Raw genomic sequence first — 24,841 nt, 5'->3', positions numbered from 1 at the left:
AGAAAAGAAATGAAATTAGAATTAAAACATAATGGAATGGTAGCAGTTCTTAGTGCCAGCTTATCATCCACTTTGACTGAAATAGTTCATAGGAGGGCAAAATCTGAAGCCTCCTATACCATTTTTAGACATTTAGAGAAAAATTGCTGGAATAAAACCTATTACAAAGCAACTCAGAACCTGTGACATGGTTTCATTTGTAAGTTTAGTATTGAGATTTCAGCCACAGTTTACTTATGCATACCGGCAACAGAAAAAGTGCCAGCATTGAGCCAGAACAATCCTTTTATTACCTCCACCCTTCACAATTCACTTCTTCTTATAACTATCCTACGCTTTCTTCCCTTTAGATAGTTAATTAATTACATTCCGTGATACCCATTGATGTTATTTTATAAAGGAATCTCTCATAAGATGTTCATTGAAAACCTTTGGAAATTAAGGTATACTGTCCCCCTTGGCCTGCAGTATGACAGGAAGAAGGGCTCTTGGCAGGAGGCCTTATCCAGCCAGGGTCTTCAGGGAGCATCACCCGTATCTCAAACTCAGCAAGGAGCAATGTGTACTCCTTCTCCATTTCACTTATGAAGTGTTCACTAAATTTTGCCACCTGTTGCAGACAGACCTACAACCTCAGAGGAAGTTGCGGATGGCATTGCCAGTAGCTGTAAAAGTGACCATGGCTGTGAGCTTTTATGTGTCTGGCTTCTTCTAGATTAGAGCAGACAACAGCTCGCAGTTTGTCAATCACTGTGGTATAAGGGAAGTGATGTTCTGTATGCGAAGGGAATATATTGCATTCTCTCTTTCCAAAGACAAGCAGATGGAGTAAACATACAGCCTCACCAGATTATTAGGCTTTCCCATGGTGCAGAATACCATTATCTGCACACAAGCTGCTTTGTGGCATTGCATATTAATTCAGAAATGTACCCCAACGACAAAGGATTCCACTCCCTCAATGTCCAACTGGTGAGGGAGCATGCTCAGCACACCATATTTGTCAATAGCCAATGTCCTGGCAGGTGTCATAATCCCTATAAACTACGACAGTTCAATATTGCTAGCAGCATTTAAGCCTCCACATGAATCCAGAGGGTGACTGCTGGGCAGCAAGGGTATCTCCTGACTATCTGGCTCACAACTTCAGTGTTGAAACCATGAAAATGTGGACAGCATTCATATAATAGGACCCACATTGCCACATGAAATGTCATTGAGTTTTATCAGTGCTTCCACTGCCTGGATTACTTGCCCTGCTATACTTGCCAGAGCATGTCACATGATTCATAATGGTCTGCTGCGTCCTGCACAAACTGGTCATCATGAGGCCACAGCCATTGCCACCAGGTAAATGGTGATAACTGATGAGGGAAAGGAGGAGGAGAAAGACTTAAGAAAGGAAGCAGCCAATACAATCCCTTTCTGGCTTGGCTGTCTATGGTTGGCTCATCAGGCTATGGTACCAATGAATGCAACCCCAAATCCCCATTCACCAACAGTTCCCCAACTTAACTTCCTTCTGTTACTTTACTACCACAGCATCTGCTTTGCCACAATGCAAAAATAAAAGCCACCACAAAACGTACATTGCAAATCTGCTTTTCAGTCAAACCAGCCAGCAATGGCATCCAATCGTATTCCATACAAAAGTCAATTTATCAACCTTGTGCATCCTCTTAATGTGAGTCTTTTATGTACCTTTGCTGGTCTGAATAGCGCTACATACTGCTACCCCATGGCTGCAGCATGGCTGGTGGAAGGCTAATTACTTTCAATGGAGAGACTATGGATAACTTCGAAGGATAATTGTTTAGAAGGCTTAACTTTAGACAGCACAAACTTGGGATGGAAGGTAGCCATCTGGCCTGGCTGATAGCATATTTGTGCTCCACAGAGCCACTGCCACTACCTAGGGCAGCACCTCAACAATCCTAGTAATCTGTTAAAGGACAAATTGCTGGATTACTTTAGTCTATAAAGCCCCTTTTAACAGTGGTATCTCTAGACATGATGACAGTGGTCTGGCCATTTGTATCAGCAAGCTGAACTTGCATGATTTCAATCTGATCTTCCACTGCAGCACCCAGGCATTAGGTGGCTTCTGCATATGCTACAATGGAAGCAGAGATATCAGCTGCCAGATGTTGCATCATGGTCAAGCCCACAAATGTGGTAACAGAGTTGGCCACCACTTTTAGGTTGGAAATGATGGGCTCCAAGCTCCAGTCTTTCTGGTACATCTTTAATAGACAAAGCATTTTTGTGTCCACCCATCGGCCTTTTTCTATACATCTTCCCATTGAGGTTCTTATTTGAGTCCTCTGCAGCATAGCTAATGTGTGACCTTGCTCCCTGGTGAGCTGTCACCTGTGTCTCAACACATGCAGATCCTGCCTCTAGTTACCCTTTACTGAATGTTCAGTGACAACGTCTGAACTGCAACGGCTGACTGCAAGTGATGGTGCTTCTTTATCAGTTGCTTCTTCCTCTTCCTCATTTTGCTCTTGCGCCTCTGCCTGGCAAAGAGGTTGTTTCTGGGTAGCTGAAAGATTAAGACATAAGGTTAGGGTTGTAGTGAGGAAAGGGAAGGACACCAGTAGGTGCATGCTTAGACTATCTATTAGATTAGCTTGAACATCAGTAAAGATGATGGGATGAGACAGAAGTAAGATATGGGAAGGAGAATCAGATAGGAACATACCATTATCTTCGATGCTTTCAGCCCCTCAGTTGGCCACAACCTCAGTTGTCTTCAATGCAAAGATGGCAAACACCATCTCCTCCATTGGGGTGAGTACATGCAGCCATGCCTGTTTCCTCGCTGTGTTTGTACGCCACCTTGTCCTGCAAGATATGTGGCAGTGATTGTTGTGCAATCTGTTTAGGTGATGTGCCTGTCATGGTTGAATAGCTGGCTACATGTGCAAGCTGTGAGATGTGAATGTGAGACTTGCAGCATTGTGAAGTATGTGAGGGTGAGGTGAAGCTATGAATGTACAGTCTGAGTCATTCTCTGGTAGGTGAATGAAAGGGGTGTGGTGAATTGAGCAGCATGGGGAGTTAGTGCTTCAATTATAAGGATACTGCATTTGAACATACATTCACCGACCTTGAGCACGTCTGAGGTCACTGAGCATTTCTTTTATTTATTCATGGGATGTGGGTCTCACTGGCTGGGGCAGCATCTACTGCCCATGAGAAGGTGGTGGTGAGCTGTCTTCTTGAACCATTGCGGTCCATGTGATGTAGATACACCCACAGTGCTATTAGGAAGGGAGTTTCAGCATGTTGACCTAGTGAAGATGAAGGAACGACAATATATTTCCAAGTCAGGATGGTGACACGTCTGTCAATGCACGAAGCATTTTTGTGTCCACCCGTCAGCCTTTTTCTATACATCTTCCCATTGAGGTTTTCATCTGAGTCCTCTGCAGCAGAGCTCATGTGTGACCTTGCTCCCCAGTGAGCTGTAACCTGCGTCTCAACACATGCACATCCTGCCTCTAGTTACCCTTTACTGAATGTTCAGTGACAATGTCTGAACTGGCGGTTGGGTGTATGACAGCAAGTGATGGTGCTTCTTGTGGCACTGTATCCAGGTCCTTGCAGGTATAGTGTTACCGTCTCCCATTGCCATTGCAGTGTCTGTCTGGAGGGTCTCCAAGTCACCTGTAGATAGAGGACTGCTCTCCTCCTCTCTACCTTCCTGCAGCATGGCCTCCTTTGATACGTCAGATATCCTTAGAGCCCACTCTCTGTCATTTTAGACATTATTGTTTCTTTCCCAGGACAAACTCTCTGTTAGCAAGACTGGTTGGTTTTAAGTAGAGCTTGAGCTTGAGCTTGTGCTAGCCTCTCTCAATTTTACGCCTATGCTCAGGTGTGCAGCTACTCAACACTGTACTAAATGCTGGCATCACAGGCAGTGTGAAATCTGTGTGCTGCCTACATCAGAAACAACAGGCATGGGTTAATCATACAACGTGATCCCTGTGCCTGTTTCTGGGCCTTGTCCGATTTTGTGGCTGATGTTTCTACTTATGGGTGGAGTCCTTAAAGACAAGGTAATCATTAATAAATCCAATAAGGAATTTAGGAGAAATGTCTTTATTCAGAGAGTGGTGAGAATGTGGAACCAGCTACCACATGGAATGGTTGAGACAAAATTCATTTAAGGGGAAACTAAGTAAGTGCAAGAGGATGAAAGGAGTAGAAGATAAGGTTCAATGATTTAAATGGAGTTAAGCTTGGGCAGAATCCTATGCCCTCCTCCGTAGCAAGTTTGGTGGCTTGTTTCTGTGTTGTAAATTCTATGTAATTCTATGAACAATAACGCAATACGTGTATTGGTGCCTTTTATTTGGTTATTTTCATGCCCATTATAGAATCTTCCCGATCTACTTCCCATGGAAATGAAAACCAGACAATTTTTCTAAGAAGTGTCTGACCCACAAGGCCAGTTTTACATCAGGGGAGTTGAAAACCTGACCTATGCCTTTACCTTATTCCAATCTGTTTATTGCCACAATTCCAGTGTTTCTAGAAAGTTCACTCAGGAGACATCTTCCTGATATTGTTGTGTGTGGCTCCTTTGATGGTATCATTAATACTTAAAATTTAAATATGCATACTTTAAAAATCCAGCAAAACAATTAAACTAGGGACTGAATTTTGCTCTTTAAAATATCATCAATTATGTCAGTTAAATTAGATGCCATTTCTTATTACCTTTGCACTGCTCACCTTACTGCGCAATAATCCACCAGTCGGATGCTCTGGTGTGCTGTGCTCTGACGAGGGCTTGGCCTTTTCCTTGTTGTTGTTAGAGTCATTATCTTTAATGATGTCGTACTGTCTGCAGAAGAGAGCTATAACAGCTGAAATACACCAAAAGAAAAGATTTTCAGTGATGCACTAAAAACACATTCCCAAATGTGCATGTCTGGAGCCCAAAGTTTGGCCGGAATCTTCCGTCCTGGAGTCTAAGTTTGGTGGTGGGCGCGGAAGTGGGAGTGATTCGCAGTGTGGGACCGGACAGTTGACCATGTGTGATCCAGCACATTCCATAAACATCTACAAGGAGCTCACTGATTCTTGTGCCAACCCTACCATTACCTCATGGGGCTGAACATCGAGGCGCCAAATTTAAAAGGCATCTGGACAGCCTGCATGATCCCTTCCACCTTTGCTTGGCCACTGCGCCACCCTTCCCCACTAACCCTTCCATCCTTCATTGGTCATCCTCCATGCATTGTCACCACCTGGTCTCAAGAATAGGCTGACAATTACAGATGCTCCCCAAAGAGGACAATGCAGCAGCAACTCACTGTTGATCATGGGAGAAGTCTACCTCGCCAGCTGCGTGTCACTTGTGTGCAGTTGTGAATGTGAGCATTCTAATTTCTCGCTGGTGGGGAACTTAATTTGGAGGGGGAGCTTAATTCCAGCGAGGTGGTCTTTTAATGAGCGTGCATAACTTGCTAATGCACGCCAAGAGGCTTCCCGACATTTGTCACTGGGAAGCTCGACCTGCTTTTAACCTGTCTTTAAAGCCTCAATAGCTTAATTGCTAAAGTTCATCCCACTGTCGGGAAACTGATTATTGGCCTTGCGCCAAATGAAGTCCCCCTCCTGCAAGCTTCCCGCTGCTGGCGGGACAGGAAGATTCCCCACCCCTTGACTCTAGCAAAAATACACCATACAAGAATAGACAAATTGCACAGACTCTACCAACAATCACCAACTGTCCATGTGGGAGATTGCCCTTGTGCGTGGAATTGACAGTTTTCTGCATTGTTTATGTGTCTACCCTGGAGATACGTGTCCAACAAATGCAACTGTATTTTATAAGAATGTAACAAATTCCTCTCAACCTCATATCTTGGCAATAAAAAAAATGTTTCTGGACTTGTATTTAACAATGACAATGTTTAGCAACTCACTTTAGTTCCTCTGTCCATAGTTCCAGGCAGTAGTTAATATAAAATTGTGGGAATGGCTGAAGCTGCAGAAAGTAGGCAATAGCAATAAGAAAAATGCTTAAATGGCTAGTATGCTACTTCTTTCTGTGTCTCTCGTGTTGTTGTTATCTGAATCTCTCTCAATCTTTCCTTCTTTCTTCTCTGTCTGTCTTCTGCTTCTTATTCATTTTCTCTTCCCTTTTTGGTGTGAAATGGTGAATGACATAAATAGAGCAGAGTGCTGGTGAGAGGGGCCACCAACAGCTACAGACTGCCTTTACAAATGCATGCTGTGGAAAAAAAATTGTGGCCCTCAATGATTGTCTCCTCGTCACCTCTGCATTCTGCTGCCTCTCACTCCTTTTATGTCACATGCCTCATCATCTTCCCATTATTCCCTCCTCTTCCTACCATAATTTCAGCTCAATATGTATCCCTACCTCTTCTCCTTTGAAATACCCACTCACTCCTCTCCTTGTTCCGCTGTCACTCACATTACCATTCACGTTCCTACCACTCCTGCTCACTCCCATTGAGGGTGACTGGTGATAGGCTAGAGGCTTCCACATCCTCATTGTCCTGCCTATGTTCACCTCCATTCTCTTTTCCACATAGATTAGGTTGAGGAAATGCACTATGTTTGCCTCTCACTGTGTGTGTGTGTGTGTGTGTGTGTGTGTGTGTGTATTTCTTTATGCCTGGCACCTTCACTTGTGAACCAGAAACCCTAAACCATCATTTCCAGCTTTTACTCAATGGCAGACACCCAAACTAATGCCCTACATGGGTGAGTGAGCACATGGATCTTTTAAATTAAGCACCTGCACTTAACCCATAAACTTTGCCAGGAGTGGAAGCATCTCAGCACCTAGACTCAAATGTTGCAGCCATGGATGAAAGATGGTGCAAAGATTAAGCTTGGTGTCATCAGCAGAGCATATATGTGGACATTGACCCTATGTTACTGGACAGTGTTACCAAAGACTGGCTTATGGATGAGGAAGAGACGGGTGGCAAAGGTAGATATTTGGGGAATCTGGAAACACTTTGTAGACAAAAGTGACATTGGTGGTAGTTTGCAAGGTGGGGTCTTTGAAGAGAAGGGTGATTACAGCAGTTTTGAAGGGGAGGGAAACAGAACCTCGGGAGAGGAAACCATTTACAATGTCAACTAGCATGAGGATCAGGATAGGAAGTTATGTGGTCAGCATTTTTGAGTTCTTCTTAATATATTTAATATTTATCCCCTACCAGTTTTAAAGCTGAGCACACATTGTCAAATTGTACCAAGAATTGCTGATTGGAATTGGAAATCTGATCTAAAAATTCCACTGAACTTTTTGAGGCAGCAGAGGTGCATTGGATGCGACTGCCATCTGTTACTTTAATTGCAAAGCTGACAGGATGGAATCTGGAGCTGTAAGGGTTATTGTATTACAGAGCCATCTGAGGCATGGAAATGTTAAACACAAAGACTGGAGATTTTTGTTTTGAATGTTTCAAAGTATCTCTGCAACTGATCACTCTGGGAAGTGAAGTTTGAACCAATGCTGCAGTGTTTTGGTGGCATTGAGGGAGATTCCTGAGCTTGAACAAAACCAGATTGGGGTTCTGAAGTTTGGCAACACTTCATAAAATGACAGGGCTTTGGGATCAATGACCATTCTCTTCTATACTGCTGGGCTTAGGCCCATGACTTGTGCCAACTTCCATCAAAGTAAGGTGAACAGAATTCCCATGGTAAGCCAGAAACGTGCTCCCCATCCCATCTACCTGATGACACCAACTTGGCTATGGACATAATAGATTGGGACTAAGAGGTATGGAGCACAATTCCCTTGATGTCCACTTTTTTTCTGGAACTACTAAATTCTAACATAAACAAATGTCTGCTCCATTGTTTAACTGTGCTTTCTCCCACTCAACTTGCTGAGTAATATTTCATTTTTAATGTGTTGTGCAAATAGAGACAGCACTTCATTTCATCGTACATATTCTTCCTATTATTTTGCTGATGGCCGATCGAGATCTGCTTCATCTTGGGCCTACTAGACATATAAACACAGAGATAAAAACAAAAAACTGCGGATGCTGGAAATCCAAAACAAAAGCAGAATTACCTGGAAAAGCTCAGCAGGTCTGGCAGCATCGGCGGAGAAGAAAAGAGTTGAAGTTTCGAGTCCTCATGACCCTTCGACAGAACTAGCTAGTTCTGTTGAAGGGTCATGAGGACTCGAAACATCAAATCTTTTCTTCTCCGCCGATGCTGCCAGACCTGCTGAGTTTTTCCAGGTAATTCTGTTTTTGTTCCTACTAGACATATGTCCAGCTTTGGTGAATTCATCTTGTCTTTCTTTTCATCTTAAAACAAAATACTTATCAGTCCAGGAGAGGATTTTAAGGAGGAAAGCATCCTCTGTCACATCAAAGAGATATACTGTGACATATTTCAACAGTACTTCAGGCACAGTATCTCTCCAATAAATCATAATAGGTTTCTGTCAGTAGCAGTAACACAAGCCTTCTCCAAGTGGAATCAAATCAGGCTCAATCAATTACAATTCTTGTGCTGCTGTTTAAAGACTAATTAACCAGGTCATATTTCAAACTGGGGGAATTGGCTGACAGCCTGTCACATCAGAACCTTAGATATTAAACACTTTTACATCCTTCAGTAAATTAAGCAGAGCCATTCTTGATCATATAGTATCTTAATAAGTATTAGAACAGTTGGTCTACATTTCACACCTTTGTGGAATCAAGGTGCATTTCCGCATGGTGGGACTTCCATCACCACAAGGATGCACCCCTACCCCTGACCAATCAACTTGCTCCAGTGGCATGAACCTATTTCCAGTGGGCTCCACAGGCTCTACCAGGGAGACTGCCTAGGGTGGGAGTGGAGTTTGACTGCAGCGCTTTGGGAGGTGGGTGTCCTGTATGCTGCTGGCCCGTCCCTGCCAGAGGGCTAAAACTAGCTGGGTAAATGGTGGAGTGTGTCCACGCTAGATTTCCAACCTTGTCTGCCCCAGTTCCACCAAAACATCAGTGGAGCAAAGGTGGGGAATCCTGGGTTTAATTTATTGTAAAAGAACATAATTTATGTTCAACCTTTCAGCTTCGATAAGTCCATGGTAGTGTCCATGCCTCTGAGTAAGAAGGTTATATGTTCATCGGCTAAGAGAAGATTTTATGAATTAGCAATTCTGCCACTTCAGGAGTGCATGTCGGGAGGTTAAGTGTAGAGGTTGATGTGCCCTGTGCCCTGTGGTATGTTCCATCCACTGATCCAATGTACAACAACCTCCTTGCCTGTGTTCTGAATATGTGCCGCTTCTGCCCAAAGCTCAGAGCTGCGAGTGCTAGTTCATAAATCCACCTCATAGTTTGGATTGGCAATCCAGTGCAATATTGAGGGAATATTGAGGCTCGGTTTGCTGTTCAGGTAGTTTAGATGGATGCAAAAAATTCCCATGATACTTTCTGAAGAAGAGCAAAGGGTCCTCACAAAATCAACAAAACAGAGGAATGTGGCATATGAACATAGGAGATTGATGGGCAGGTAAAGACCAGCTCACCCATCAAGCCTGGCAAAGTCACAATGGTCATACCATCATAAGCAAACCATCCATCATTTAATTGCTGATTGTGATATCTGATTCAATTGTGAAAAATAGTAGCAGTGTTAGAATGCAACCAATAATCCAGAAATTCCTCAATCCCTTGGACCTCAAGACTAGTTACGTATTTACATAGATTTCTGAAAGACATTGTTGTGGACTAAACCCTGTATCAAATACTTCCACTCTGCTTTTCCATCGAGGGATGCTGCACACTGCATTTAAAGAGTAAATTTTGCTCATTCGCTCTCCTAGACAGTTAAGTATTTTGTTTTAAGATGAAGAGCAGACAAGATGAATTCATCAAGGCTGGATATGTCTAGTAGGCTCAAGGTGACACAGATCTTGATTGGGCCATCAGCAAAATAATAGAAGAACCTTTACGATGAAATGAAAAGTGCTGTCTCCATTTTCACAAGGTAGCTAGAAAGTAGATATTACTCAGAAAGTTGAGTGCAAAATGGCTGCAACAATTACCTGCATAGCAACAGTCACCACTTGGTGTCAAAGCTTTCAACTGTCTTTGTTCCAACATCTGGAATACCCCTTTAAACCCTTTTACCTTGTTACTTCCTTCCCTTTTTTAAAAAAAGTCACATCAAAGCCTATATTTTTCTTGTTGTCCATTGTCAGTTTTCCTAAATAATCTATTTTATGTACTAACTTTCCTATGTGAAATAGCTTGGGATATTTTATTACATTATTAAAGGTGCTATACAAGTGCATGTGTTGTTGGTTTTAATGGACTCTATATTGTGGCTGATTTGTGAGGCTGCAGGATAACATTCCTCATCAGCAGCATTTAAAGAGTAAATTTCGCACATTAGCTCTGCAGTGTGCAGCATCACTTGATGGGAAAGCAGAGTGGAAGCATTTGATACAGGGTTTAGTACACAACAATTCCTTTCAGAAATTTGTGATGAATATGTAGCTAGACTTGAGGTCCAAGATATTGAGGAATTTCTGTTATTGGTTGCTCTCTAATACTTCTAATATATTTCACAATTGAATCTGAATTAAGGACTTAAAATTGACTTGTTGCTATGGAGACAATAAATCCATATGAATCTCATGATGTCAGTTCATATACTTGTATGATAAAGCTTGAGCTGCAGGCTTAATGATTTGAAAGTTGTCTGTGGGCTTGCACTGCATACAATATCCTGACTATTAACTCAATGCATGCTTGAATTTCTGATATGTGCTGATGAGGATCCCAGCTGGAAATGCAAAGTCATAAAATTATTTTATCATGCCTGGTTTACTTCCTCAAAGGAACAGATAGTTCCACATTATGACTGTTGATGAGATGGCAGTTTTCTCTTTAATATATTTGGTTTTTATTTTGTTTGCATGCCTCAGGTTGCCATTATCCAAGGGTCTACTTATCCTACAGCTGCCAGTCCCATACAGGCATATGTAATATGTCATTCTCCATTGATCAAGCCAAGTAATATTACTAACTGCAATTTACACTGAGCTTAGTCACAATGAACGATCTAGATTTTAAAATGTTGATTTCCACTGATTTGCATCTGTATTAAACCCAGCACTAACTCCTTATGGTGTGAGACTACCTTCTCCCTGTGGGTAGCCTTCAACATGGTCAACCAAAAAGTCCTCTTCCATAGATGATCCTTCATTTTCCAACATCCCACATTTGATTCCGCTCTTATTTATCCAATGATAGCAAGAGCATTTCTATCCTCATCCTACACCATCAACTCCAGAGTCTCCAAAGGATCTATTTTTGCTCCCCTATTCTACATGAATTCTATTTATATGAATCCCTCAGTGACATTATCCATAACATGGGATCAGTTTGCATTGAATGGAATTTCTTGGGTGGGTGGTGACTGGGAACAATTAGACAGCAGAGTTCATCAGAAGCAAAGGTACCAGGTGTTTAGAGAAAACAGGCTATCTTCTTTGGGACCACTCATTATAATAAATAAATAGGTTGGATGTTGGACACATTTGGAGGCACAGGGTTGGTGAGAACAGGAAGATCATGAATAATTTGAGCCTAAAAGGAAAGCACAATCCTTAAAAGGGCAAGTACAGTAAAACCTCCCTGGGGATGCAAGAGATCTTATATCTTGCAGGAAAGTGATAGGGTTTTTAACAGGACACTTTGTGGTGAAGAATGGTTAGTTTTTACATTAATGCTGCTGTCAGGACCTCTGTGTTCAATGTCAATGGTCTCACTGTTTATTAAAAAGTTCTACAAACTGGATTGCACCTAAATCCAAAACAATTCTGGTACAGTGTCTGCACCAAATAAGGCCAGTAGCAAAACCGTGGCCAATTGATCATTCACCTCATGAGGATAGGACTAGCAAGCTGTGGGCATAGGGACAGAACTAATGCAGCCACCTTGCATGCACCTTGAGGAGCTCAGTAGAGTCCGGGTTGGGTGATGGGGCTGTGGTGTTAATTGGTAAAACATGACAGATGGCCAGCAGTAGCCTGTAGTTTTATTGTGGAGTCAGGAGGAGTATTCCAGCTCCTTTTAACTCCACATTAATATAACTAACAAACATTAGACTTTCCTTTCATGGGCCACTGGTTTGGTTACTGTATGATGGAGAAAACTGCATGCTACGTCCTGGCAGCACATGCTAATGCATTTTGGCGCTGTGCACCAGTGGTGGAAGGAGTGAATGTTGCCAATGGTGGATGGGGAGCCAATCAAATGGGCTGCTTTGTCCTGGATGGTGTTAAGTTCCTTAAGTGTTGTGAGAGCTGCACTCATCCAGGCAAGTGGAGAGTATTCCATCACACTCCTGACTTGTGCCTTGTAGATGGTGGACAGGCTTTGGGGGTGGGGGGTCAGGAGGTGAGTTACTCGCCACAGAGGTGGTGGTGTTATTGTCACTAGACTAGTAATCCAGAGTCCCAGGGTAATGCCTTGGGGAACAAAAACAGAAAATGCTGTAAAAACTCAGCAGGTCTGACAGCGTGTAGAGAGAAACAGAATTGGCGTTTCGAGTCCATAAGACCCTGAAGGGTCATCATGACTTGAAATGTCAACCCTGATTCTCTCTCCACAGATGATGTCACACCCGCTGAGTTTTTCCAGCATTCTCTGCTTTTGTTTCAGACTTCTAGCATCCGCAATATTTTGCTTTTATCTTAATGCTCTGGAGACCTGCATTCAAATCCCATTATGGCAGATGGTGCAAATCTGCAATTAAAAACATAATAATGACCATGAAATAATTGTCATAATAACCCATCTGGTTTACTAATGTATAAGAAATCTGTTGTCCTTACCTAGTTTGGCCTACATGTGACTCCAGACCTACAGCAAAGTGGTTGACTCTTACCTACCCTTTGAAATGGTCTAGCAAGTCACTCAGTTGTAACAAGCCACTAAGACATCCTAAAAGGAATGGAACCAGACGGACCACCCAGCATCAACCTAGGCACCGGAAACAACAATGGTAAACTCAGCCCGTCTGATTACAAAATCCCCCTTACAAACATCTGGGGGCTTGTGCCAAAATTGGGAGCACTGTCTCACAGACTAGTCAAGCAATAGTCTGACATAGTCATCCTCTCAGAATCATACCTTACAGATCATGTCCCAGACACAACCATCACCATCCCTGGGTATATCCTGTCCCACCAGCAGGACAGGCCCAGCAGAGGTGGCAACACAATGGTATACAGTCAGCAGGGGATTGCCCTGGAAGTCCTTAACATTGACTCGAGGCCCCATGAAGTCTCATGGCATTAGGTCAAACATGGGCAAGGAAACCTCCTGCTAATTACCATGTACTGCCCTTCCTCCCTTAGCTCATGAATCAGGTCCATGTTGAAAACCACTTGGTGGGTGGCAAGGGTGGGGACTTCAATGTTCTTCACGAAAAGTGGCTTAGTGGCACCACTACTGACTGAACTGGCTGAGACCTAAATGACATAGCTGCTTGACTGGGTCTGTAGCAGGTGGAAAGGGAACCAAAAAGAGGGAAGATCATACTTGACCTCATCATCACCAACCTGCCTGCCGCAGATGCCCCTGTCATGACAGTATTGGTAGGAATGACCACTGCACATTCCTTGTGGAGACAAATACTGCTTTCAAATTAAGGATGCCCTCCATCATGTTGTGTGACACTACCACCGTGCTAAATGGGATAGATTTTGAATGGAGATAGCAACTCAAGACTGGGCATCCATGAGGCAATATGGGCCATCAGCAGCAGCAGAATTGTACTCAAACACAACTGTAAACTCATGGCCTGGCATGCCCCCACTCTTCCATTACCATCAAACCAGGGATCAACACTGATTCAATGAAGAGTGCAGGAGGGCATGTCAGGAGCAGCACCAAGTATACGTCAAAATGAGGTGCCAACCTGGTGAAGCTATAAAACAGGACTACTTGCATGCCAAACAGCATAAGTAGCAAGTGATAGACAGAGCTAAGTGATTCCACAACCAGTGGATCAGGTTTAAGCTCTGCAGTCCTGTCACACCCTGTCACGAATGGTGGTGGACAATTAAACAATTCACTGGAGGAGCAGGGTCCACAAATATCCCCGAATGATGGGGGAGCCCTGCACATCAGTGCAAAAGATAAGCCTGAAGCATTTGCAACGACCTTCAGTGAGAAGTGCCAAGTGGATGTTGCATCTCGGCCTCCTCTGAAGGTCCCCAGCATCGCAGATGCCAGTCTTCAGCCAATTTGATTCACTCCATGTGATATCAAGGAACGACTGAAGGCACTGGATACTGCAAAGGCTATGGGCCCTGACAACTTTCCGGCAATAGTACTGAAGACTTGTGCTCCAGAAGTTGCCGCGCCCCTAGCCAAGCTGTTCCAGTACAGCTACAACACTAGCATCTACCTGGCTATGTGGAAAATTGCCCAGGTATGTCCTGTACACAAAAAGCAGGACAAATACAACCTGGCCAATTACCGCCCCATCAGTCTACTCTCGATCATCAGTAAAGTGATGGAAGGGGTCATCAACAGTGCTATCAAGCAGCACTTGCTCAGCCTAACCTGCTCACTGATGCTCAGTTTGATTTCTGCCAGGGCCACTCAGTTCCTGACCTCATTACAGCCTTCATTCAAGCATGGACAAAAGAGCTGAACTCCAGAGGTGAGGTGAGAGTGATTGCCCTTGATATCAAAGCAGAATTTGACCCGAGAGTGGCATCAAGGAGCCCTAGCAAAACTGGTGTCAATGGGAATCGGGGGAAAACTCTCTGCTGGTTGGGGTCATACCTAGCACAAAGGAAGATGGTTGTGGTTGTTGGAGGTCAATCATCTCAGTTCCAGGACATTACTGAAGGAATTCCAGGGTAGTGTCCTGGGCCCATCCATCTTCAGCTGCTTCATCAATGACCATCCTTCCATCATAAGATCAAAAGTGGGGATGTTGGAACTGTTGACGATGCTTTCCATCACTTTGCTGATGCTCGCAGTTGATGTGATGTAAATTGGCTGGGTTGGATTTGTCCTGCTTTTTTGTGCGCAGGACATACCTAGGAAATTTTCCACATTGCCAGGTAGATGACAGTGTTGTAGCTGTATTGGACCAACCAGGCTAGCAGTGTGGCAAGATCTGGAGTGCAAGTCTTCATACTGCTGGAATGTTTTCAGGACCCAAACCCTTTGCAGTATCAATGCCTTTAGCTCTTTCTTGATATCATGTGTAGTGAATCGAATTGGCCAAAAACTGGCATCTGTGATGCTGGGGACCTCAGGAGTGGGCCAGGATGGATCATCCATCGACACTTCTGGCTGGTGAGTTAAATAACTTCAGATCATGAAACTTAAACAGATCCTATCCGTCCTTCTAGAGTGTTTATGCCTCCTCCATAAATATGTGACTCCCGCACTGTGGCTTAAGGCTCTTGAAACTACCACAATGGGTGCTAATTTCAAATGGCCCTGCTGAGTTCGGGTTTCCCACCTGTCTGATTCACATCCCACCCACTTTCCCCGCCGGCAAAAATGTGATCTGTCAGAAAAAGGGATGGGACTTCTGCATCTGTGTCCTACCTGTCATTTCTAAAGGTCTCCAGAGTCAGCTTGACTGAAAATCTAGCCCAGATTTCAGTTACAAATTTGTGGAAGCTTTCAGTCGAGATAATATACCACATTTGATTTTTAAACAGCAGAACACCAATGCTTGCTTCAAAGCTTTGTGAATTTTTGTGCAATATGTGATAATAAGTGAAGTTACTCCATGGGGAAAAACATATCTCTTGCACTAAATTGTAAACGATTAATAAGAAAATGAAAATCACAGCTTGCAGTTTATGATTCAGTGAAAGTAAATTAGAAAAGGCATGAGACATGGTGACAGATAGTAATAGCAGCATCATATGGTGGGTATTTATGTACTAACACATGACCTGTCAGACAGCTGATCCTCAACAATGCTTCATCTAATAGACATTGACAGAATAAATTATGCATTTCCAGAGCAACAGCTATGTCACCTACCCAACAAGAAAAAGGAAGCAGCTCTTTGTTCTTTACCAGTGTAGGGACAGCCTCTAATGAAGCCAAGAGAACCCTCTGGCAAATTGTGTCCAGACAGGCCTATTAAATGCACTATATAGACATGTTTAGCAATTTGTAGTATCTTGGATCAGATGACTATGTTCTAATTGCATTGCATGCTCCTCATTCTGAGTAAAAGCAACTACGTACAGGACAGATATAAAAACAAAAAAACTGCGGATGCTGGAAATCCAAAACAAAAACAAAAACAGAATTACCTGGAAAAACTCAGCAGGTCTGGCAGCATCGGCGGAGAAGAAAAGAGTTGATGTTTCGAGTCCTCATGACCCTTCGACAGAACTGACAGAACTGAAACAGAAATCTGAAATACACTTGAAGCATAAAAGGATCATGTTTTATCGATTTGACAGCTTGTTTTAAAAGGCTTTTGCTGAGCTGAGCCACAAATAGTCTGATTACGGCCTGTACATTCTACATTTGTGGCTCTGAGTTTAAAATAAATACATAAAAAAACTCTCAGCAAAGGGAAAAATGAACAACAACCAACAACAGAAAATCTGATCAATGCTTTCCCTCTGAAATGCAGGAGTTGGGTGAAATCAGTTAGGTCAGTACAGACTGTCATTAACATAGGTTGCGCTACTTAGGCAGCTGATCACTCTTTCATTCCCAGTATTAAAAAAAACAAAAACAAAAATAGTTGAAAAAACTCAGCAGGTCTGACAGCATCTGTGGAGAGGAACACAGTTGACGTTTCGAGTCCCTATGACTCTTCATCAGAACGATTCTGATGAAGAGTCATTAGGACTCGAAAGGTCAACTGTGTTCCTCTCCACAGATGCTGTCAGACCTGCTGAGCTTTTCCAGCTATTTTTGTTTTTGTTTCAGATTTCCAGCATCCGCAGTATTTTGCTTTTATATTAAAAAAAACTCTCTCCATACTTTTAGAAGTCTGAATTATTGCTGCCTTAATAGACAATTTGCTTTCAAGTATGCATAATAACATGTATGTTCAATGGTGTGCATGTAATTTTCCTGTAACAAACAAATTACTTTCTAAAATTATTTTTGCATTAACTATCAGCTAACCATTACCAATTTGCCAAAAATTGGAGATGTTGACTTCTATCACCGACTTTGTACCAAAGAGAAAGAGGGGCAAACGTGTGACCTGCTCTTTGTCAATAACTGCATTCTCATTGCAGACACATAAAACGAGATGCAACTCGTCACTTATTACAATGTCATAGCCACTGGGACAAAAACCAGTTTCAAGAAAATTAAGTTTGTGCATCAATCAATTCTGTCCAAGTTGTATGTCCAGCATTAACAGAACACAGCTGAATGTGGTCAAGCCATTCATCTAGTGGAACAGTGCCCTGGACAGTAGTGTCGGAAGCAATTGTTTGATCTGCATTGTGTAAAGATGCAGACCAAGCTGGATAGCTATGATATTGAAAAATTGTATAGCAGAGAATGTTGGACTTGCAACAGAAAATATTATGGAGGAAGGTAACAGGTTACACATGTGGCACCTTTACATCAGCACATCAAATCATTTCAATTTTGGCACTTTCTGTCACAACTTCAGTGGTGGACATTTTGTCCCACTATTTGATGTTCAGGCTGATGTCCTAGATGTGCTGGATCAGCCATGTAGTCAAAACAGATAAGAGCTGTCTCTGAAATAAGATCTTCTATGGTGAGTGCTAAGAATGAAAATATGTGAGAGGTGGCTAGCAGCAATGATGCAAAGACAAGCTGGAACAAATTATGTTCATTTGTGCTGTGCCATTGGAGGCCTGTGCCCTGTCACCTGGAAAGAAGTGTGCTGTCATCCGGAAATTCGAGTGTCACACATTGAAAGGAAATGGATTGCAGTAAAATGGATGAGACAAAAGAACATTTGAACTGTTAGCTTGATGGTAATGACTGCTCAGGATAAAAATGGAAGTAAACTCTCATCCATAGTTCTTCTGCCTGAACATATAGGGGAGAGCCAAACATGAGTGTAATTAGTGACTTTAATTGTTGCCTCTCAAAGAATTTATGAGACAATGGCCATAAGCCAGTTTCAGTTATCCGTACTGGGTCCACTTATCTTTTGTGTGATATTCCATATCATCCCACCCTTGCTTGATTCCCATATTCAATCTTTTCTCATGTGTATCTACGAAGAATGTGAATAGAACAGAGACAAATTTGAGAATTAAATTCAAAAGCTCTTTCAGGAGAACTAAAACAGAAAACAAAGAAGATAAAGCAGAATGTGAAATAAGCTTTTAGGAACATAAGAACAGGTGTAGGTGTCAGGAAGATATAATAATTCTCATAATGTTATTGGAATTTATTGTAAAATAGAGTAATAGTGAGATGTGCCTATGTGTGTGTGTATGTGTGTGTGACTTAATTGGATTAAAGGCAGCTGGTCTAAAGGCTTTGATGTAAACATGGTAAACATGGGGGAAGTTTAGTATGTAAGGAAAAAGAACATTTGCATTTTTAAATAAACAAGGCTAGATTGTTTTCAAAGGAGGGGTGAAATGTGTCACCTAGCCAGGTGAAGTTTAGAAACAGTGGGCAAAATTTTTAGCTCGGCGGGTAGGTATGCTTATGGAAGGGTGTAATGATCCGGGGACAGGAATGCACATTGTCATTGTCTCCACGTTAACTGATCCAATATCCTTGTCCTTCCTTATAGCATCACCGGATCAGGGCTGGAAGGAGGAGCAGCAGAGGCCCCCTCTCACACCTGAGGGCCCTGAAGTCATGGATTCACCAGCGTCACACAATCTCTGCCAGGCAGGCACCAGCACAGGTATTAGCATCACGGTGGGAATTAGAACATTGGCTAGTGTCCCAGGGCACAGCAGTGAGGGCACTTCATGGTCGCTGGAGGGGCTGGCAGAGATAGAGAGTGTCCATGGCACCAGCAGTTGGAGACTGCAGGGGACCAGGCACATGCTCAGTCGGTGCCTGATGATGTGCCTCTGGAGTCGTCTGCGATGCAGCAAACACAGGAAATGCGGCCGGCGTTGCAGCAGCATCTGGTGAAGATACATGAGGCTATGCTTAGCTTGGTGTCTGTGGTGGAGGAGTCGATGCGGACTACCGCCAAAGCAATGAGCCTCATGGCCGAGCGCCATGCATCCTCCATGAACAGAGCGGCGACCCTTGTGGAGAGACTTCTCCAGGAGACCCATCATGGGTTCCTGGGGATGTACTCGGACCAGCCAGCCCTCACATCAGCATTGACCTCAGCTGGTCAGTGCCAGTGTGTGAGATGGTGTGGGCACCAATTTGAACAGGGAGGTCCGAAGCAACCTCACGTCAGCGCAGCAGCTGCCTGCTGTCTCTGCGGGTTCCTCTCGGGGCACACCAGATGAGGGCAGCAGCTCCACTACCTCGCTGCCAGTGATCATTGCATCCGGTGAGGTTGCGACGACGGGAGATGCCAGCTGTGGCACAGCATAGGCTCCACTGGCCAGAGGTCGGCCACCAAGGTCATCAAGGCCAATAGCACAGCAGAGTGAGCAGGCTATCTCAGAAGCCACTCCCAACAAGGGGGCAGCACCAAGATATACCACCCGAAAATGTAAACATAAGGCACATTAGGCACACCATCGGTTTATCACTGGTGTTTTTGTGTTGGCCCGAGATGAGGTCTTTATGTGTTGGTGTGATTTTTAACACCTTTGTCATTTTGTTTTCTTAAATTCCTTTGGTTGTAATATTAAATTCAGACATATCACCAGAGCTGAGGGTGCCTCTTTTCTTCTGCAGATGGATGGTTATCAATAATGTTATGAGTGGTTTGTGGGATATTTAGCTTTATTAACAAGGCCCTTAGTTAATGTTCCTATCCAGGCAGATTTAGCACTTAGGTATTGAGTATGGAGCCTGCAGCTCAGGCTTGTCCTGGAGGTCCATATGTGGTGTGCTAGCTGAAGGTTCATTGGATTATAGTCTCCCAGGTGTCCCTGCCTCCCTGGAGCGTGCCTGGGTCAGCGTCTACCCCCTTAACATTTCCCTGTGCTTGCTCATCCTCACAATCAGTGCTGGACTCATCGTGTGCAGCCACAGACACTGCGTCAATGTCTTCATTGTCCACTGAGTCCTTCCTTTCCAAGCGCAAGATTGTGGTGAGTGCAGCATGCAACTACTATCAGCGACTATCAGGAGGGTACTGGAGTGCGCCCCCTGAGCGGTCCAGGCATCGAAGTGCATCTTGAGAGGACCGATGGCTCTCTCCACCACAGCTCTTGTGGTGCCGTGGCTCCTATTGTACCGCTGCTCAGCTTCTGTTCTTGGATGGCGGAGAGGCATCATGAGCCACCTTCTGAGGGGATAGCCCTTGTCACCCAGCAGCCATCCATCCAGCCGAGCTGCAACACTGAAGAGCCCCACACCTGGGAGTGTCTCAGGATGTAGGGATCATGGGAGAAGCCAGGGTACCTTGCACAAACTTGTAGAATCAGCATCCTGTGATCACACACTATCTGCACGGTCATGGAGTGGAACCCCTTCCTGTTGATGAAGGCACCGGGCTCACCTGCTGGTGCCTTGATGCCCACATGTGTACAGTCTATTGCACCCTGGACACGGGGGAAACCAGCAATGGCTGTGAAGCCTCTGGCTCGCTGTGTCTGGCTTGCCTGGTCCTAACAGTAATGGATGAAGGTCAATGCAAGCCTGAATAGGGTGACTGTAACCTCATTGACACAAGTGTGGACAGCTGATTGGGAGACACCGCAAAGATCACCCACCGAGCCCTGGAAGGAGCCAGAGGCAAAGAACATGAGGGCAGCTGTGACCTTCAGAGCCGCTGGCATGGGGCGTCCACTCACACAGTTAGTGGAGATCTCAGGCCCAATCATCTGACAGATATAGTTGACTGTTTCCCTTGAAAGATGGAGCCTCCTTCGGCCCTGCACCTCAGACATGTTGAGGTAGCTGCTTTGCCACCTGTATAACCTGGCAGCAGGATAGTGGCGTCTTCTGCAGCCCCTTCTGCCTTGGACAACCTCTTGGCCTTGCACCCGTTGTGGCTGTGCCTATCTCCCAAAGGTGGCTCCCCTGGAGGCTGAATGTGCACTCCTGGCTTCCTCTCCCTTCTAGTCCTCCCTCCTCAGAGGAGGTGCCTCCAATGAAGAGTTCAGCTCCCATTTCCAGCTAAAGGAAGGCTTCCTGAACCTGCAGGCCCAAAACAGATTCCTTACCTCAGAGTGCTGACCTGAAGGTTTTAAGTCCAGACCAAGCAGCTGGAATGCGTTCTAAAGTATTGCAGATCACACAGGCAAGTATCAGTGACTTTGAAAAATATTTGACAGAACACACTTGCGATCCCACTGACCCCTCTTATCCCGCCCGTGGATGAGGTTCATACAAATGTGTCCTGCCCACTGCACCCATGCGCTGACCCGAAGATTGCACGGGCGCTGAAAAATCGCCATTGATTGGCGCCTCAAGGGTCATAAGTGGCCCATTAATTAATGGTGGGCGCGCTTCAGATATCATGTGCCCGCCCAACAAAATATCACGATGGCGCGCGGTTATGTGAGGATGCTCGCCCGATCTCATCACGCATCATTTTACATGCGAGCTTGCAGGGCCCACTCCCACATGTCAATGGGAACATTCTGGCCTATGTGTCTTACTGTTGCCTTAACAAAAGTATCACTGGGAAGTTATCATGGTCGCAATTTGTAGATCCCTGTATGTATTTCAAATCATTTCTCTTATTAATAAATGTTTAATATTGTTTTGTAATAACCTGTAAGACTTGATGGTTTTATTACTACAAGTTGCAGCAGTTGTTTCAAGTTTCCTTTTGGGATTTAAATAACTCAGCTCTGCCATAACACAATGAGTCATGAAACAGGATGGTTTAGCTTGTGGATCAATATAAATGCATCAAATGTAAATATCATTAATAAATTCATATATGTTCAGCTAATATATGGATAAACAAAGTTGCTCTTGCAGCTTAGATCCGTATAGATCAGCAATCATTTAACTGAATGTCAGAACAGGCTTGAGGGGATAAATGGCCTATTGTTATGACACAGCCGATGGTAAATGCTGAGTTGTTCAAATCCCAAAGGGCAACTTGAAACAACTGCCACAACTTGTTTTGCAGGTGGTATAAATTTTGAGATGTGTGCCTTGAATTCAATAGTAATAAGTCTTATAGGTTTTTACATAACTAGATAAAACATTTATTAATAAGAGAAATGATTTTAAGCACATATATAGATCTACAAATTACTATGATGCTAACTTCTAAATCCCCTAACCAATCCCCTATGCATATTTTCCCCTGTCAATGCAAATTCCCATTGGGCAACATTTTTCACTTGGCAGGCAGGTGCACACCCAACCTCCTCGAGTGTGAAACAATGCATGTTGACATCGGCTGAATGTCTCGTCAACGCATACTCTCGTGATATTTCACTCAGTGGGTGTGCGAGGGAGAAGGAGGCACACCCTCCATTAATTAAGAGGCCAATTAAGGCCCTTGACACACCAATTGTCTCCAAATTTATGTAGCCTCTGCAATTTTTCAGCTGTCGCAAAGGCAAAAACAGGCAGGCAGGCAGGTCACAATTTGCTAAAGCTCATCCACGGGCAGGATGAGAAGGGTCAGCAGCATTGTCAATATGAGTAATGAGGAGTTTTGGAGATCGTGTGCTGCTGGTTGCTTATGTGAACTGGGCAGCTTCAGCTCGCTTCAGAGCTGCATCCTTATCATTTCTCGGCTTCATTTCAGGGCTGACTGTTGTCTCCCAGGCCCCTGGAGGATTCAGGCCATGTGGGCCCTTCCAGGTATCAGACAGCCTTCCATACCTTGGGTAATGGGGATTGTGGTCTCTGCTCGAGGCACTGCCTACGAGGGGGAACAGAGGGGCGGAAGGAAGAGGAGGTCCGGTGTCCCAATGCAGCTTCCAGGGGAGCGACCAGTGGGAGGAGGCACAGGCACAAGGGGCGCAGGGCCAGCAGGAAGTCCAAGGCGGAAAGGGCCACAGAAGACGCCACTATCCTGCTGCCAGGGTTTACAGGTGGCGATGCAGCTACCTCAATATGTCCGAGGTACAATGCCAAAGGAGGCTCTGTCTCTCAAGGGAGACAGTGACCTCCATCTGTCAGAGGATCAGGCCTGAGATCAACTCCAACTGTGTGGGCGGACACCCCATGCCAGTGGCTCTGAAGGTCACAGTGGCCTTCAACTACTATGCTTCTGGCTCATTCCAAGGCTCATTGGGGGATCTGTGTGGACTCTCCCAATCAGCTGTCCACAATTGCATCAGGCTGGTGACAGAAGCTCTGTTCAGGCAGGTATTGACTTTCATTGATTTCCGCAGCCAGGCTGAGCGAGCCAGAGGGTTTGCAGCGACTGCTGGGTTCCCCCAGAGTGCAATAGATGCAGACATGTGGCCATCAAGGCACCAGTGGGTGAGCGCAGTGCCTTCGTCAACAGGAAGGGCTTCCACTCCATGAACTTGCAGATAGTGTGTGACCACAGGATGCTGATTCTACAAGACTGTGCAAGGTACCCAGGCAGCTCCCATGATGCTTACATCCTGAGACACTGCCAGATGCCAGGGCTCTTCAGTGCTCCGGCTCAGCTGGATGGATGGCTGCTGAGTGACAAGGGCTATCCCCTCAGAAGGTGGCTCATGACGCTTCTCCGCCATCCAAGAACAGAGGCCAGGCAGCTGTACAACAGGAGCCACGGCACCACAAGGGCTGTGATGGAGAGGACTTCTGAAGATGTGCTTCCGATGCCTGGATCATTTGGGGGCACACCACAATACCTCTCAGGGTGGGTGTCACTAATAGTGGTTGCATGCTGCGTTCTCTACAATCTGGCAATGTCAAGGGGGGGACCCAGTGGAGGAAGAAGATGTTGACGTAGCCGCACAGGCAACAGATGATGAGTCCAGTAATGAGTCTGAGGATGAACACGGTGTGGAGGATGCTGAGGGCATGGACGCTGACCTAGGCAACCTCCAGGAAGGCAGGGACACCCGGGAGGCTTTGATCTTGCGCTCCTTCAGCTAGCCTACCAAAGAGAACCACCACCACATGCCAGGGCTGCAGGCTTCATACTCGATCTCAGAGAGGAACATTTTATTGGCCACCAACATACACTTTGTGCTTGTGCAATTAAGTTTCAGGAGACTTACATAATGGCCTACGCTGCACCTACAGAAAAAATGAAGCATACAGAGGCCAATAGCACAAAATAAAATCTCATTCAGTGTTGCATGTGACACATTGCTGAACTAAACATTAACCGGAATTACCTGGAAAAACTCAGCAGGTCTGGCAGCATCGGCGGAGAAGAAAAGAGTTGACATTTCGAGTCTCTCATGACCCTTCAGCAGAACTGGGTGAATCCAAGGAGAGGGCTGAAATATAAGCTGGTTAAAGTTGGAGGGGGGAGGGGGGGGGGTTGGGTGCGGGGAGAGAAGTGGAGTGGGGCGGTGTGGCTGTAGGGACAAGCAAGCAGTGATAGGAGCAGATAATCAAAAGATGTCACAGGCAAAAGAACAAAAGAACACAGAGGTGTTGAAGGTGGTGATATTATCTAAACGAATGTGCTAATTAAGAATGGATGGCGGGGCACTCAAGGTATAGCTCTAGTGTGGGTGGGGGGCATAAAAGATTTAAAAATAATGGAAATAGGTGGGAAAAGAAAAATCTATATATATTATTGGAAAAAACAAAAGGAAGGGGGAAGAAACGGAAAGGGGGTGGGGATGGAGGAG

General features: G+C 44.6%; 1 protein-coding gene across 4 annotated transcripts in view; it reads right to left on the bottom strand.

The window, feature by feature from the left end:
- Nucleotides 1-24,841, bottom strand: part of LOC121277978 (fibronectin type III domain-containing protein 5-like) — a 288,355-nt gene that overhangs the window by 15,483 nt on the left and 248,031 nt on the right. For 3 of the 4 annotated variants that reach the window (XM_041187933.1, XM_041187932.1, XM_041187934.1), the window contains exon 5: nucleotides 4,747-4,880. The exons of the other annotated variant lie outside the window; for it this stretch is intronic. In XM_041187933.1, coding sequence (XP_041043867.1) covers nucleotides 4,747-4,880 — 134 coding nt within the window. The remainder of the gene's footprint in view (nucleotides 1-4,746; nucleotides 4,881-24,841) is intronic. 4 annotated transcript variants of the gene reach the window in all.

Source organism: Carcharodon carcharias, chromosome 5 (genome assembly GCF_017639515.1).
Source record: "Carcharodon carcharias isolate sCarCar2 chromosome 5, sCarCar2.pri, whole genome shotgun sequence".
Taxonomy (NCBI): domain Eukaryota; kingdom Metazoa; phylum Chordata; class Chondrichthyes; order Lamniformes; family Lamnidae; genus Carcharodon; species Carcharodon carcharias.
The sequence above is the reverse complement of the archived record's forward strand: the minus strand, read 5'-3'. Positions and strand labels throughout refer to the sequence as shown.